Below are 13697 nucleotides of genomic sequence, written 5' to 3'. Positions count from 1 at the left end.
TTTGATCGGAAAAGCGTGAAAACTTTATGTCAGAAGCTTTCATGTCCAAAGGGACAAATTGGTTTGGTGATGGTGAGGATTACATGCGCTTGCATTCTATAGAATGGGGTTTCTCACTGGTCGATCATGTATCATGTGATTCATGTCTCTGCATTCACTATGATGCTTAAGAATTAATATGTTGTTTCTGAGGATCAGAAAGATTATTTGACAACTGACATAAAAATTAGGATATTTTGTGTTATTCACGAACATTCTTTGATAGCATTTCATAATTTTTGTTTGCTTCCAAAGTATTCCATCAAAATTAATTATATTTCCCAAACCATCGGGAACGTAACGTATTTCTCCAAAAAAAAAACTCAAAAGCTCTAATAATCAGAAAATCATTATTTAAGAAAAAAAAGGAAATGAAAAAGAAAAAGAAAAAAACGGAGTTGCAATCGAACTCGAATCACAACCACATCAACGTATACAAAAGATTCTAAAAATTTCTATTTTGATATTCGAACAGTAAAAGAAAAAAAAAAAAAGGAATTAAAAAATTTTTCACTATGACTACATTTCAAGCTAAACGAGCAAAATGGCTTTGGGGTTATCTTGCTCAACCTCCAAGAATTAAAGCTCAGGAAACAAAAATAAGTATAGGGATAAAGAAATGAAAACATGCCGAATCAATACCTACAAGTAAATCAAAACTTATTAAATTCTAGTATGCTTCTTCCATATATGTCAATCAAAACTTATTAATTAAATTCTAGTATGCTTCTTCCGTGTATGTCAATCAAAAATAAGTTCATTTTGATATGATCTAGAGCTAGTTAATTAAGAAAGAAAGAAAGAAATGATCAAGAATCAGGAGTGTGTATATATATATTAAAATGAAACCACATTAACAAACAGTACTCAAGATATGGATATCGCATATTAATTAATTTCTTCCAGAAGGCAAGAACATGCCCATTATCAAGAAGAAAACCATCGCCGCAGCAACAATCCCTATTGCTCCCGTAATTCTCTCTGCGGCCGCTGGCTTCTTGTTGCGAAGCCAAAAGCTAAGCAAGAGGAAAAGAAAAGCTATAGCGTTGACGACCACAATAACATCCATCAGGGGCGGCGCAGCTGATGAGGAAACCTTCGGAGCATAAGCAATGAACGAAACATTTGCAGAACCAGTGAGTCCTAAGAATATTTCTCGTAGCTTAATGTTTGAGCAGTTTGGATCCTTTTTACCAAGAAGATGTAAAATTCGGATCTTTCTGTTTTGCAACCTTCTGAATGATCTGTTCTCGCCATCATCTATAGGGATGCAAAAGCTGTGCAAGCACTTTTTGAGCTCCTCTCCTGAAATGAAACCATCACCGTTTGTATCAAAGATATCGAAGCACTCCTTCAGTAAAAGTGTCCGATCACCGTCGTCTTCTTCCCCGAATTCTTGAAACCAACCGTCTGCATCGCCTTTGAGAACTTGAAGAATATGTGAAATTGGAATCGGGATCTTGCTGTCAGTTTCAACGTTCAAGGACCTTTTGATCTCGTCAATACTGATATTCAGGCCCACCCTAAGAAGGCAGTTTCTGAGCTCCTCTGCTGAAAGTTTTCCATCACCGTCTTTATCAAAGCTTTCAAAGCACTTCTCCATATCGAATGTTGTAATTTTACGAGAGAGGAAGTGAGTTCGATAATGGACTCCTCGATCTACACAGTTTCAATATTTCTGTTAGTAAGTTTGGAACGAGCCGATTGGACGAGTTAGAAATATACTAGAAAAAAAAAAAAAGGTCCATTTTAGGTATTTTAAGGGTGTATTTTTTTTACACGGTGTATTCATAAACATTATGTTTAACATTATATAAAAACACTAATTTTAAACTCCCTATGAAATTTATTATTTCATTATATAATAATAAGAGAATTAAAAAGTAAATTGTTATTATCAAAATGAAAGGAAATATATTATTTTGATGACTTTTATGTAAAATTGATAATTCAAACTCATTAGGTAACATAATTCTTTTTGTTAATGGATAGAAATTTTAAGTCCAATGTCAAAAAAAAAAAAAGATAGAAATTTCGAGTCAACAACGCGTTTTCCTGCTAATTTTATTTTATTTGTCATTTTGATAGGAACATGACCGGAATTTACAATAAACTAGTCTCCAATTTCAACTCTCAGCTTTCAAGGAAGAAGGTTGAAGGAAATAATAATAATAATAATAATAATACGTGGACATTTTCGTAAGGAAATAAGTCCGCTCATTTCTCTCACTTCCATGTCCAATGGAGCTTCAAGAAAAGAAGATGGCGTCTCTCTCGTCAGACTTCCCTCCCATTCCCAAACTATCTTCTTCCACCTCTACTGTCAAACAACAAAACATAATGAAACTTATCATCTCTACTTGCTTCATATCTGCAAATATTCTATCGCTTCTTCCATTTGACTATAAGAACGGAAACCGAATTCCATCAATTATTTTCAGAAGACTTCCATCGAATACCTTCCATGCGTTTGCCATGTCTCTTGTTTTAGCCTTCAGCAGTTCATTTATCGCTTTAATGATTGAGAAAGAGACAAAGCTTGTGAGGCAGATCTGCTGGTATTTATCTGTGATTTCCATGGCGCTTGCTGGGGCAATTCTTGCATATGCAATTTCTTTATCCAGTTTCAACTGAGTTATGCATCAAGGAAGACTAACTTGAAGATCTAATTCTTCTTCATGTAAGGCTATTATCTAGCCATATACTTTTGGTTGTAATACGTAAGTTTCCTCATAATAAAACCTTATTGATTTATTAACTTCAATTTTCTTTTTCTTTGTTGATATTAGTATCAGTTTTTTTCTTCTTGCCTATGAGCTTAGTAGTTTTAGCAGTCAAGCATTTACCAAGATTCAATTTCTTGGAATCTGATTCAAGTTCTGTATTTATTTTTATCCCTCCAATTTATTTTTGTTCCCTATAACTCTCCATCTCTGTTTGTCTGTTTTATGTTGTTTTCTTATTTCTATCTCATAAGAGAAGGAATCCCAAATCGGCAAATCTGTCATCTCATACTGACAGGAATTTTTGATATTACGATGATACCCCTATGGTGATATTTTAGGTCTCGAATAATCATAAATTCACATCTCGCAAAGTCAGCCACCAAAAAATCGGCACCACCGCGCATCTGCTATAGTCTGATCAAACGCCGCCACCATGTCGAAAATCCCTCCACCACAGAAATCGCAAAACGCAGAAGGGCAAACAAAGCAGATGAAGATTATCTTATCGGCTTCTTTCATGATAGGCATAATAATAAGTATACTTCCTCAAGAATCCATTAATGGAAATTTAGTTCCGACCGTCATCTTCAAAGGCCACACTTCAATATTTCATGCCTTCGTGATTTGCACAATATTTTCTTTCTCGGGTTCGTTTTGCTATTTGATGATTGAAAATAAGCACAAGCTTAATATTGCTAAATTTTGCAGGTACTACTCAATGATTTCCATGGCTTTAGCTTTATCTATACTTTTTTACGCTTTGGTTTTGGATGGGCTCAATTGGGTTCCCCCTGCAAAGCAAGTCATGGAAGAACAGAAGTAGAATGAACGAAGCGCAGTAGAAATTTAGCATACGCTGTGTAATGTAAATATTAACTTTAATTTTCCTCTTAAAGAATCAAACTTTTAGATTATGGTTGTTTTTTTTTTTTGGTTTAATTTTTGTGACAAGTAGTTTGTGTTTGTCTTACGCTGTGTAATGTAAATATTAACTTTAAATTTTCCTCTTAAAGAATCAAACTTTTAGATTATGGTTGTTTTTTTTTTTTTTTTTTTTTTTTTTTTTTTTGGTTTAATTTTTGTAACAAGTAGTTTGTGTTTGTCGGAACTGATATTCCATGCCTTGCGTTTTCCTTTCCTGATTGCTGAGAACTTGTTTGCTGAAATGTGGCTGAGAGCATCATCCTGTCTCCCTTAAACTTATGGAGTGCCTATATGTATATGCTCAAGATTTCGTGTCCGCCAAAATTACCCCACAAGAAAAATTGGAAAACTCAAAGTATTATTCACAAGCGTCCATGGTGAAAAAATGGGTTCGTAAATGGGCATGAATTAAATCCTAAACACCAGATATTGATACTTGGGAAGAAAAAGTCTTCTAGGTATGGATATGATAAAGTTCAATTACTTTTGTCTTAAATTTAAGTAGACAAGAACATAGTGAAACAAAATTTCCATACCCATTTTTGGAGCTTTGACATAAGTAAATAATCTGATATCATAACACAAACTTATGATTTTAAAGGGTTCTGGTACATGGCAACTGCAACTGAAACCACCCAAGTCGGCTTTTCCTTAAAATCTGGTCATGTTGAACAGAATTGGTTGATCAGAAGCAACGCCGCTATTAGACATCATCCAACACATTTTCTGATTGTTGAGCAGAATGAGCTGATCAAAAGCAACAGAGAACTCGATTTCAAAATCTAACGCTTCGACTGATTGATGCATTGATTCCAGTTGTTTCACCACCATAAGAACCAGTAGGTTTCTTAATCTTCTGTACTTGGCCTTGCCGTCGTTTCTTTTGTTTATCATGCTTTGTCTAGAGAGAGAGAGAGAGAGAGAGAGAGAGAGATGTGAATTCATAATTAAATATTAAGTCGCCTATCAAAGAAATTTACAAGAATGAAGTTATCAAATTACCCTGTATTTCTTCCTTGGATTTTTCATGTCTTTTCTCCTTGGACGAGTAAGACCTCTGTTCTTCTCAATCTGGCATTTGTTAAAAAAAAAAGAAAAATCTCAAAGTTTGATCAAGGCAGGGAATGATGGAGACAGTACAGAGAAAATAATTGTTCCCACCTGACGAGTGATTTGTCGTTTTCCATCCACAGTTTCAGGCAAAGATGGAACTGCAGAGGTCCTGGATAAAAGGCACATATATAGAGTGATTACTTTACCAAGTCTAAACTTAAAAGCACAGGCAAGAAACTTAAGGTTTTTAATGTAAGTTAAAACAGAGATTTTAATAACCTAAGTAGGAAACTGACATAAACCACCCATCCATCCAAATGTAAAATGCAAAAGTAACCTGGATGCATCTGATCATGCCTCATAAGCAAACATTTGTAGACCAATACATCATGGCTATCATATTACCTTGTGTAGTTTTTAGCTTTGGCAGCATCTTTTGCTTCCTTCTTTAGTTGTATTTCTTTGTAGAATTCATCTTCTGAAACTTCTTCATCACCATCCTCCTCCATGTCGGAGGCTTCATAACTCTCAGGTGTGCCAGGTTCATGCTCAGCATCATCCTCAGACTTAACTCCAGCACTTGTCAACACTCGAAGCTCATGTTTCCTTCTTCTTTCTCCAATATCATCTCTCTTAGGTAAATCATCATCACCAGAAATGACCTGGTCAAAACGTGGTAAAAAGAAAAAGCTTATAAATGTGATCTAAAACATTGCAGCAAAATATCAAGGGTACTATACTTCCAGAGCTGCTATAGTTAATGATAGTGATACGATTTTTATTTGGACAAAATTGCCCTCTGTCCCATTTCACTTACTTCTTTCCCCTGTTTTTATGAAAATTGCCCCCCCCCCCCCCCCCCCTCCAACCTTGTGGCAGGAATTGTTTGCTCATTGAAACAATAACTATTGTAATAAAGCCCTAAAGAAAGCAGCAACTCCTAAATTCCAGCTCCAGCATGGATATCAAACTTGAATAGTTTGAAGGAAAACAACAAGAAGAAGAAGAAGCAAAAAATACTCCAAAACATTTGACCTCTCATACATTTAAACATGCCAAAGCCAACTACAAAAGGAAGAGGGCTGGAGATTGAAGTCAAACTCCTATAAACAAGTTTGACATTTGGAGGCAATAACTATTGTACTTGTATGCAGCTGAAATACATTGAAAAACCAGGTTCACATTGTTTGTAAATAAGGTGACACATCAAATTTGATAATGCATACCTTTGATTTATTTTGTTTAACAGAAACAAGTTGCGAGAGTTTACTTAAACCCAGCAGGCTTGTTTGTCCATTGCTTAATCCATGATTGCCTCTCTCAATATGCAAAGCATCGTCATCAAAATCATCATGTGTTTCAAGTTGTCTGTCCAATTCCAATGTGTATAAGTTAGTCCATACAAGGTCAAAAGTAAAATAAATTAGAAAAGAAGTGAAACAGTACCCATTCACTGATTTTGGATGCTTCCGAGCTTTATCAAGCTTTGGAGCAATGGAACTAAAAACTCCCTTCTGCTTCAATTTTTCTTCAAGTGCAGCTCTCACTTTTAACATTTCCATACTTTGTACACCGACTTGATCAGTCTGCCAATTTCAAGAGTACGACATTAGCCATTAGTAGTGTTACCAATTATTGCAGCAGCAGAAGCAGTAACAATGAACAAAATGACACATATAATTCTATCAATGGTTTGCACTTGAGCCTTCAAATATTGAGATGTCAAGTCCAAGTCCCATAGTGGAATCCATGACCCACAGCCCTGTCAGTGGTTGACAAGAATAGGGAGGGAGTATCTGGAACATATTTGACTCCACCTTATGTTTATGTTTCTTCTCTTTATTCTCTCGTTCCCTTGAAAATTCTGCTTTCAACAATTCAGACGTGCCAGAAGGCTGTAATATAACCATGAAAACTCAACTTAAAAAGAACAAACGTGAAAAGATGATAAACGAAGGATTGCATTTTGTAGGACCTCTGCCGGTTCTTGTGCATCAGCTTCAGCTGTGGCAAGAGAAGAGTTGTGACCTTTCCCGACAGATACAGATATGGAAGCAGTTGCGGCATTCTCAGTGACTTTATTTTCACCTGCTTCAGCCTCGTGATTTTCATTCAGCATTTCCTCTAGTTGTGATGAAAGATTCCCATCAAGTTGTTTCATCTGTTGAACGTAACACAGACTTGGGAAATTGTAAGATGTGAGAGAAACCTATTGAATAAATACAGTCTACACCCACTCCTATATAAAACAATCAATTTGGCAACACTAGTTAAATGGTCATCTACTATCAGGTGCAACTATGACATTACATTGTTTTCTCAGGAAATTATAGCTTCATCAAATATGCAGAGTGAAGATTTTAAGAGGCCTTTAGGAAAGCTAAAAAATTTTAGTAATTAAATACCAATTTACAATTGGGATTTCTAGCTAAGAATTTAAGCATCAATAGCTCATGCGCATTCCCCTTAACATCTTTGATTCAGATAAAAGTTTGCCCCAGTGTTGTAAAATGGAAAAGTATAGTCCTATAAAGAGAGATTCTGCATGCCAGTTATTCCTCAGAAATGAATGCATGCAACATTGCCATGCATGATGCATGTCACACTTGTCAACACAAAAACACATATCTGAAAAAGAAAAATCAATTCAAATTTACATAAGAACTGAATAACCAATTTATTTTTTCCAAAATGAACAGAATACCTTATCTAATAAGCCCTTGATCTCTACAAGACGGGCTATGACAGGATGATCACGAACTGACTGCCCTTCAGATTTGAGAAGAAGATAGAAAGTTATGGCTTGGCAGTATGCCAATAAAAGAAGCTGCTGCACCTCCAAATAGCGCTTTCCACCTTTCAAAGTGACTCCAGCCATATTAACCTGCAGAAGGACTAAAAGTATTATTTTGCTGATCATAATAGCATCAATAGAATGCAGCAATTCCCAAGGTAAGCACACAATATGGTAGAAAACAAATGTCATGATAAAGAGTAAAAATGAAAAAGGAATCAGAAACTCAGTTTTCTAGCTCCAGTATATTAATAGAAACAAGAAAAGTAAAAAGATGGAAGCTTAATGAAGGAAAAGAAAAAAAGAAGATTACCTTTGCTAAAAGTGGATTAACTCTGCTTTCAAGCTGTTCAAGTGCATCATTTAGCTCAGAAAGCAAACCTATTAATTCTGGCGCAGAGCTGTAGCAAGAAACAATAGCTAACATAAGAAAACCTCGCAGTTGAACGGAGAACAGAAAGCATATGTAAAACATGAAATGAAAAGCACTATGCTGGAAAATCAGAAAAAAAAGCATAAATATATTATGAGCATATGTAATGCATACCAGCCTGCCTTATGTAAGAACAACAATTACAAGGCAATGACATCTAGCACTGCCAAAAATAATCACATACTCAGAATGCACGGAAAACTAGAAGGCTACTCCATCGCCAACAGTGTAAAAGAAAACCTATGCTTACTATGCAGTCAACCGTAACTATTTCCCATCATTTATATAGCCAACATTTGCCCTTGGTGGCCTTCAAAGAGAGGGGATACAGGTTTCTTGAATAATGATTTCACTCTTTGCCCACGTGCTCCTACTGTGTGCCTGTTGTTGGGGGCTTTAACTTTCCTATAAGTTATCTCTTTCTACTTTACTACTGATTACTTGGAATTAGCATGGTCCTACTGTCATCTTTCCTTGTTTGTTTAAATGTCATCTCCATTTCTTTGTCTCCATCATGTCAAGAAACATATAGTTATGTGAAACAATAGAAATCGACTATGTGCCCACCCTCCACATGTGGCACATCCATTATTTTGTCTTATTATGATAGGGAGGAGCCATCATAGATGTAACCTTGTAAAATCACAAAGTAAAGAAATAACGAAAGAATGTATGAATATATAAACAGAAAGAAAAAAAATATTTAAGTTTACCTGTAGACAACGTTCATTTTCTCCTCTCTAGACAAAGAATTCAATTTTTTTTTCAGCTCCTCAAACGTATCCACGTTATCCATTACTTCTTGGATCAATGAACCTTTAACAGAAGTTTCCTACACCATCAATAAAATCAAATTTGTGCAAATAGAAAGTTATCATACTTACTCCTCTTTGAGTGAATGAAACTCATAATCAAATTTGTTCCAGTAACAACAAATTAACAAGATACACGAGAAGAAGTTCACCTTCAATGTTAACTCTTTATCAGTCTCGTCTTCACCAACATTTTCAAGGCCATAGTCTTCAGCTTTAAAAAAACCTGCCTTTTTCCTCTGTATCCTCAAAATCTCTTCTTCTTCTTCTTTATAAGCCTCATCATCACTTGATTCCATCTACAAAGTGAAACCGAACAATACATTAAAACATTCCTATTTTGAAGCAACATCAGCACATCAAAGTTCTTTCAATTAAACAAAAAAGGAAAAACAGATTATATGAACACATAAAACTATTTATTCATATGATTTCATGTGGAAACATGAGTTAGCTACAGGCAAATTAAAGAGGAATTGGAGGGGGAAAGGGAAGGGAAGGAGATATCAATATGGCATCTTAGCATTTATCCTCACCTCATATTCACGACCACCATAATACTGGCCCTTTTTCCCACCCCATATTTCCTTGTTTTCCTCCTTTTCTTCCTCATCGCCATCTATTTCATCATCCAATGCACCAAACTTTTCTCGGATATATTTCCTTTGCCTTCTGACTGAAATCAAAAGTGATAAGTTCGCTAAAAATTTACCAAGCACAAATGAAAAATAACAAGAGAAAATTATACTTGACAGAATCATACTCATAAGTAAAAGAAAAACCTTTTAAACATTAAAGAGAGAGAGAGAGAGAGAGAGAGAGAGAGAGAGAGAGAGAGGCTAACTTTATCAAAAAAGGCAAAAAAAGTTTCATTGGCAACAATTTGTCTAACTATTAAACAACAAAAAGCTATTCAATAGAAACACCAAATAGAAACTGAAGATGTTATCAGTTATCAGAGTCCCAAATAACTAAAAGCAGCTAAAATTTTACTCAACCAAACTCATTAGCTCAGGTACTGATCTGAACAGTTAAGTGTTAATAATAGTTCTGATCGATTACCTCAACCAACACATCTAGTAGTTTAAGAAAATTGATTTATGCAAAATCAATAGTATAATTTCATTTCAGAAAAAATTTGATCAATACAAAAGAATTTATGTTTATTTTCATAATTTATTCACTAAAAAAAAATTGAAATATTTTAAATTAGTTCTCTCACTTTTTGCAGCTAATCCTTTCTCATCTTCATCATCATCATCATCATCATCTCCATCTTCATCATCACCAGCATCTTCGCCATCATCATCATCATCATCATCATCATCATCATTGATATCCTGCAATTAGTATTACTTGCTACTAAGATTAATCCCAAAAACACACGAACATATAGTAAATAAAAATAATTCGCCTACCATTAAGACTAAGAACATATTAACCAAAAAAGCAAATTGTAAAAAAGTTGCTAAAAATGTATTACAATATGAAAATTATGGTCAAACCAAGACCTCATAATCCAAAACGGGTTCCTCCTCATCCTCAATTGATTCCTCCTCACTATCATCATTTATATCAAGTGGAATAATATCCCGCTGTTTATGAACTACAAGCATCCAAAAACCACCAAGAAAAAGTCTCAAAATCCATAATTTAAATTCAACAAATATAAAATAATAAAAAAAGCACAAAAACAGGTAAATGATGAAAAAACAAAATGAAAGATTTACTAACAAGTATCGATATCATCGTCCATATCTTGCGGGTCAACATATTCGCCACGAGAAATTCGCTTATGATTTCTGTTATCCACCTTCGTTTGATGCCTTCCTCTCTTCGCCATTGTTAACAGTCTCTAAAATTGCCAAAACCCTCCCGGCAATCAGACAGTTAGGGTTTAAATGGTTGGATTTGGGCTGGACTTGAGCTATCTTGGGTCCAATCCAGCTACAAAAGGCCAATTCAGCCCCTGTAGTTTTTAAAAGAGTCCAATTGGTCCAAAAGATTCCCTTCGGCTCAAATACTCTCCAAGCTAGTTCAAATTAATCTGAGTTAATTAGCCCTAATTTTTGTTTAAACACATTAATTTTTTTTTTTTCATTTTTAAATGGAGATTTGAGGATAGGGTGTTATACAGTAATCAAGGAACGAGCTTGAGGATGTTATTGTAGATAGACGAAAGAATTAAGGGGGTGTTTGGTTGAATTCGATGATTGGAGCTTTCATTGTTGTTTTTAACAAAAATTGGAGTTAATTATCCTGAAAATTGATTTTTTTTTTTTTTTTAATCCAATTGGATCCTTTGAAAAACCATAAAGGGCCAAATGACCTTTAAGCCTATTATTTTTTATTTTAACTAATACTCTGAAATTTGTTGGTATTGTAATTGAACCTCATATCCTTGAAAATAACTCCAATAAGCCAAATTTAATTGCTTGTAATTGCTAATATTTATCATTTTAGCATGATCACATTGAATAAAATGAAAATACTTTTCCAAACAAGTCAGAGTAGTGCTGCTTTGAAGGTTTTCATGTCATATAATTTCAGGAGTGTTAAATGTAGTTTAAAAATTAACAAAAAAAAAAAAAAAAATATATATATATATATATATATATATATATATAAAGAATTAAATCATTGTTGCATCAATCCTCTCCATATCTGTGGAGCCTTTAACTTGATGGTTCAGTTTTGGTTTCCTCAAGCTCTAGAACAGCAGTAAATCCAAAAGCAGTTCCTGGTGTGAACAATTTCTTGAGTTCTTCTGCCTTTTGGATAGTATTAACTTTGTTATCCTTAACGTTCAGATTTTCCTGTTTTCAAAAGAGAAACTTAACATTCAGGTCAGTTTCATAATGACCATACAAGCAAAATTTGGTGAAAATTTGAAAATGACTTGCCTTCTTCACATAATCAGCAAGAGATGAGCTAACAATTTCTTGTATTACAAAATTGGTAACGCGCTCTTCACCAAGAATCTGTAGGAGGAAATCCCGCGGGACCTGCAGAATTACAAGTAAGCCATTTCAGAACAAGACATAGAAATGCATAACAAGAAGCAATTCTCCTTTCAGGATAGAATGCCAAGAGCCAACCGTAATTGCCTGCAAAGAATTTCTTTACAATCATGAAAAATGAAGACCAAAAACAGAAGTTATAGAACTTCAGTCTGTCACATCTCACATTCCGTGGTCTCTACAATAGGAACCACAAAATCTAGTCTACTTGGAGATTTCAGTCATGTCAGATCAAAATATTTATTTAAATACACAAGGGAAACTGAGAATTATTGAAACCAGTTAAACACTTATGAATCTCACCTACAATATCAACTTTCATGTGAACTTTCTGCAATATAATGTTTAAGATTTGAGAATTGTGATACCCTTTCTCTGAGTTTCTTTTATCTTGACAGAGGCTACAAATTTAGGAAATGCATCTGTAGAATGTTTGTCAAAGATCAAAAGTAACACCATTTTCCATCTCTCAACTGAAAATTATGATAGCATAAGTTTGTTATTACCCTGGTTGTGAAAGATAATGGACCAGCAAGTTTCACTTTCTAACATGAGCATCAAAGGTTCAGAACTGCAGTCTGCAGGTAAAGTAACTGGAAGGCTTTTTTTTTTTTTCTCTTTTTTTCAGGAAGGCACTGAAAATAAACATAGTTGCTAGAAGGAATTAAAGATTTTACTAGGCCATCCCTTTTAAATAGAGACAACCTATGGAAAGATAAAGATTACACACATATATATACATATATATCTGCATAACTATGGTGCAATAAGAGACAAAAACACAAGAGGGCGATTGCACATCATCTCTACATTTGATAGCTGATTCAATAATATTAATTCCTAGGATATCAGATTATACAACATGAATGGTATTCATCTTTGTACAACGCCTATATATTGATTTTTGCCAAAGATCCAAACACACTATTTATATACAGACTTGAATTATTTTGGAACTATGAGGCACGGGCATGGATAGCGAACATTGATACGGCTGTTCTCATAAAAATTAGCATATGACACCCAGAACTGAAGTATTGATGCTTCATAGTTTTGGAAGGTAAATGAAACCGTGGTTTCATTTCATTGTTTCGTCATAAGTATTACCAATTTAAGATTTCACAAGATCAAATCAGTTAAAAAAAAAAAAAAAAAATTAAGAATGGAAACCAAGTACCTTTGATGTTTTTCCTAGATTAGCCGCACCATACATGAAAAAAATAAAAAGATTAACAGTCAAACAAAATCATGCTAAACTGTCAAATAATTGCACTCAGTTATTCAGTCTAACAATGTCATACCTCCCTTTTGCCTTCGAAACCCAGGAATTGGTGGAGCTGATTTACCCAAATCTGTCAAGACTTTATCAAACACTTTTTGTGTTTCATCTCCAGATAAATCCACTCTCAGCTGACAATATAAAAGTACAAGAATTTAACAACAATAACTTCTATTCACGAGTGAAAAATCAACATTGACAAACAAAGACCAGAAATTCCAGAAAGTTTAACCTGAATTTTGTCTTCTTCTTTAGATTCTACAACTATTTTTGCATTTTTGAAGTTCATTGCATTGTCCTTTGGATCTGTAATCGAAGCCTCCAACCCTAATAACAAGCAAAGCAGATAAAATTACTTCAATCAGTAACTAACTATTCATGATTACAATTTGAAGCTAAAGTTTCACCTGAGCCAACTGCAGATAATGGCTTGCTCACATGTTGAAGAATGCTTCGTCCCTTTTGATTAGAAGAAAGCGATAGCCTCCAATTGACGCTTGCGGCGGTTCTATGGATAGAAGAACAATTGCAAGAGCAGTAGCCTCTCAAAGAAATTGTCGCCATTGAAATGGACGCCATAATTTTTTTCCTCTAATCTTTCTTGTAAGTTGTAACTG

At 34.5% G+C, this 13697-nt stretch overlaps 3 protein-coding genes and 1 long non-coding RNA gene across 6 annotated transcripts; 1 reads left to right on the top strand and 3 right to left on the bottom strand.

Moving 5' to 3' along the window:
• Window positions 1-845: 845 nt before the first annotated feature.
• LOC105628281 (uncharacterized) lies at window positions 846-1764 on the bottom strand. Its single transcript, XM_012209680.4, has one exon. The coding sequence runs from the start codon at window positions 1640-1642 to the stop codon at window positions 932-934; it is 711 nt and encodes a 236-aa protein (XP_012065070.2). The 5' UTR covers window positions 1643-1764; the 3' UTR covers window positions 846-931.
• Window positions 1765-2046: 282 nt separating this feature from the next.
• LOC110008828 (uncharacterized) lies at window positions 2047-3796 on the top strand. The gene is made up of 2 exons (XR_002283627.3): window positions 2047-2759; window positions 3104-3796. It is a non-coding gene; the product is annotated as an uncharacterized LOC110008828 (long non-coding RNA).
• A 329-nt stretch (window positions 3797-4125) lies between these two features.
• On the bottom strand, window positions 4126-10674 carry EMB2777 (Sas10/U3 ribonucleoprotein (Utp) family protein). 3 transcript variants are annotated; one of them, XM_089720795.1, is made up of 16 exons: window positions 10516-10674; window positions 10265-10387; window positions 10004-10121; window positions 9318-9457; window positions 8934-9080; window positions 8683-8801; window positions 7850-7937; window positions 7447-7626; window positions 6718-6903; window positions 6560-6637; window positions 6189-6328; window positions 5969-6110; window positions 5148-5404; window positions 4851-4911; window positions 4692-4760; window positions 4126-4590 (listed from the first exon to the last, which is right to left on the bottom strand). In XM_089720795.1, exons 2-16 carry the CDS (start codon window positions 10349-10351, stop codon window positions 4465-4467), a joined length of 1938 nt encoding a protein of 645 aa, XP_089576921.1. In that variant the 5' UTR covers window positions 10352-10387; window positions 10516-10674; the 3' UTR covers window positions 4126-4464. The 3 variants fall into 3 exon arrangements, with proteins under 3 accessions (XP_089576921.1, XP_012065071.1, XP_012065072.1); XM_012209681.4 differs by having other exon boundaries at window positions 10293-10387; XM_012209682.4 differs by lacking the exon at window positions 6560-6637 and having other exon boundaries at window positions 10293-10387.
• Window positions 10675-11295: 621 nt separating this feature from the next.
• On the bottom strand, window positions 11296-13659 carry LOC105628283 (uncharacterized). The gene is made up of 6 exons (XM_012209683.4): window positions 13488-13659; window positions 13313-13407; window positions 13103-13211; window positions 12979-12992; window positions 11685-11786; window positions 11296-11597 (listed from the first exon to the last, which is right to left on the bottom strand). Exons 1-6 carry the CDS (start codon window positions 13657-13659, stop codon window positions 11457-11459), a joined length of 633 nt encoding a protein of 210 aa, XP_012065073.1. The 3' UTR covers window positions 11296-11456.
• Between the last annotated feature and the right edge of the window lie 38 nt (window positions 13660-13697).

This window comes from Jatropha curcas, chromosome 1 (assembly GCF_041381405.1).
Source record: "Jatropha curcas cultivar XTBG-Jc1 chromosome 1, XTBG_Jcur_1.0, whole genome shotgun sequence".
NCBI classification, from domain to species: domain Eukaryota; kingdom Viridiplantae; phylum Streptophyta; class Magnoliopsida; order Malpighiales; family Euphorbiaceae; genus Jatropha; species Jatropha curcas.
The sequence above is the reverse complement of the archived record's forward strand: the minus strand, read 5'-3'. Positions and strand labels throughout refer to the sequence as shown.

Excerpts from the sequence above, each read along its gene's own strand:
- LOC105628283 (XM_012209683.4), bottom strand. The coding sequence starts at position 13,659 with ATGGCGTCCATTTCAATGGCGACAATTTCTTTGAGAGGCTACTGCTCT. Across the intron at positions 13,408-13,487 it reads ATTATCTGCAGTTGGCTCAG|GGTTGGAGGCTTCGATTACA; the intron begins GTGAAACTTTAG and ends GCTTGTTATTAG. Across the intron at positions 11,598-11,684 it reads TTGCTGATTATGTGAAGAAG|GAAAATCTGAACGTTAAGGA; the intron begins GCAAGTCATTTT and ends TTTTGAAAACAG.
- EMB2777 (XM_012209681.4), bottom strand. The coding sequence starts at position 10,624 with ATGGCGAAGAGAGGAAGGCATCAAACGAAGGTGGATAACAGAAATCAT. Across the intron at positions 6,904-7,446 it reads TCAAGGGCTTATTAGATAAG|ATGAAACAACTTGATGGGAA; the intron begins GTATTCTGTTCA and ends TACGTTCAACAG. Across the intron at positions 5,405-5,968 it reads TTAAACAAAATAAATCAAAG|GTCATTTCTGGTGATGATGA; the intron begins GTATGCATTATC and ends CGTTTTGACCAG.
- LOC105628281 (XM_012209680.4), bottom strand. The coding sequence starts at position 1,642 with ATGGAGAAGTGCTTTGAAAGCTTTGATAAAGACGGTGATGGAAAACTT.